This window comes from Barbatula barbatula (assembly GCF_947034865.1).
Source record: "Barbatula barbatula genome assembly, chromosome: 16".
Taxonomy (NCBI): Eukaryota; Metazoa; Chordata; class Actinopteri; order Cypriniformes; family Nemacheilidae; genus Barbatula; species Barbatula barbatula.
Window position 1 is genome coordinate 12,245,422 of NC_136779.1, and position 1,702 is coordinate 12,247,123.

Sequence of the window (1,702 nt, forward strand, 5' to 3'; positions counted from 1 at the left end):
AATGTTTAATATACTTCCTTGAATTTTACATGAAAATAAACTTCAAACAAAAGATCAAACAGGAAAGCATCCCAATGTGTCATACAGCAAAACTAGAAGAATACAGGAATTGATAGGGAAGAAGTTACCTGACTTATTGAGGTAGTGTTTGACAATGGAAGAGACGCCACTGGGGGTCACATAGTTCAGAATTCCTTCTTCTTTATACACGATGTCTTCAACAGGAACAACGAGAGGCTTTAAAAGGTCTTGCGCTAATAGTTCTTCATAAAAACTAGAAATACAACAAAGTAACGATGAGAAGACCAAGTTAAAACTAACACCGAAGAAATCCTATATCTACACCATACAGATCACACAGAGTTTGCAGAAACAGCCCACCTGCTGTGAATACGGGCATAGTATGGTGTGGCACTGATGTACTGGGCACCAAGATCAACCGTGCATTTAGGATTGCTTGGACTTCTGCTCGTGGACATTCTCCCACCTATAATGTGACAACATTAATACACTTTCTGTTCAGAACAAAACATTTTAAATTATGTTCATTTCAAAAAGCCTATTAAGAATATTTATTTGGTTTACAACCAGTGATATTCTGAATAGATTTTCATTTAGAGCTAAATGAGGTTGACATTAACTTACAATGAACATTCACAATTATTCTAATCATTGAAAGATTCATACATCAATCTGACTTATCATGATTATGTTTATAGTTATATATTCTTGAGGTGGGCGTGTCCTGCCAATCAAAGTTCAAAGGTTGTCTTGTCTCGTTTCTTTATTGATCATCTTGTTATAAACATGTTGAATACTTGTTTACGTGGCCTGTAATTTAATTTAAAGAACCTAACGTCTCAAACATCAACTAAAGATAACAGTTCATTAAATGATTGAACTAAAGTAAACATCTACTTTAATGCTGACCTCCGTCATTCATAACCGCTCCGGTTACGATGGACGGTTCGACTTGTGTTTAACTAATTCAATTTAGTAGTAATTTATCGAGACATTTACCACTTATAAATTGCCTTAAACGTGTGCCACTTTACCCTAAAAAAAGCGTCCGACACGAGTATATAAAATAAGGGTCATTTGAACAGGACGCTAACCTGCACCCCGAGATTTGTCCCAAACGACTATGTTAAATTTGTTGGGGAGCTCCCTCCGCAGCAGACAAGCACATATACTGCCTGTAAGTCCAGCGCCAACTATTAAAACCCGTGACATTTTTTAAGAAAAGGCAAACAAACAGCTACAAAAAGTGCTAGCAAAGCAATGCTGCCTGGTCTTGCACGGTTCCGCGGGTGTGTTCCTTTAAGAATTATAAAACGCCACCGATATTGTGTTGGCCAACCAAAACATTCCCTAGTTTTGTGCGACGACGTGAATCAACAACTTTTCATAAGCTGTGCAAGAATTAGTAGAAATTTATATATACAACACACACACACATACGCACATATATATATATATATATATATATACTATATATATATATATATACACACATATCCAAATATCACAATAATACTACAAAACATTGTAAACATTAAAAGTTTTATAAGGGGTTTTGCAAAGGCAATGCACAATGCATCATCTCTTAGCTTTAAAGTAATCAAGAGATCACTGAAAGACAGCCAAACATATGTAATTGTCAGCAGTTCTTCAATAAATCAGACAACAATACAAAAATCTT

The 1,702-nt window shown here is 35.4% G+C and overlaps 1 protein-coding gene across 6 annotated transcripts in view; it reads right to left on the reverse strand.

Annotated features, from left to right (window-relative positions):
• Positions 1-1,399, reverse strand: part of rnls (renalase, FAD-dependent amine oxidase) — a 60,104-nt gene extending 58,705 nt beyond the window's left edge. For 2 of the 6 annotated variants that reach the window (XM_079477145.1, XM_079477150.1), the window contains exons 1-3: positions 1,116-1,319; positions 382-487; positions 129-274 (exon numbers count right to left, since the gene is read on the reverse strand). In XM_079477145.1, the coding sequence (XP_079333271.1) occupies positions 129-274; positions 382-487; positions 1,116-1,233 (370 nt within the window). In that variant the 5' untranslated portion in view covers positions 1,234-1,319. Of the gene's footprint in view, positions 1-128; positions 275-381; positions 488-930 lie in introns of all 6 variants that reach the window. The other 4 variants (XM_079477147.1, XM_079477146.1, XM_079477149.1 and 1 more) reach the window with 4 other exon arrangements.
• Positions 1,400-1,702: the final 303 nt, after the last annotated feature.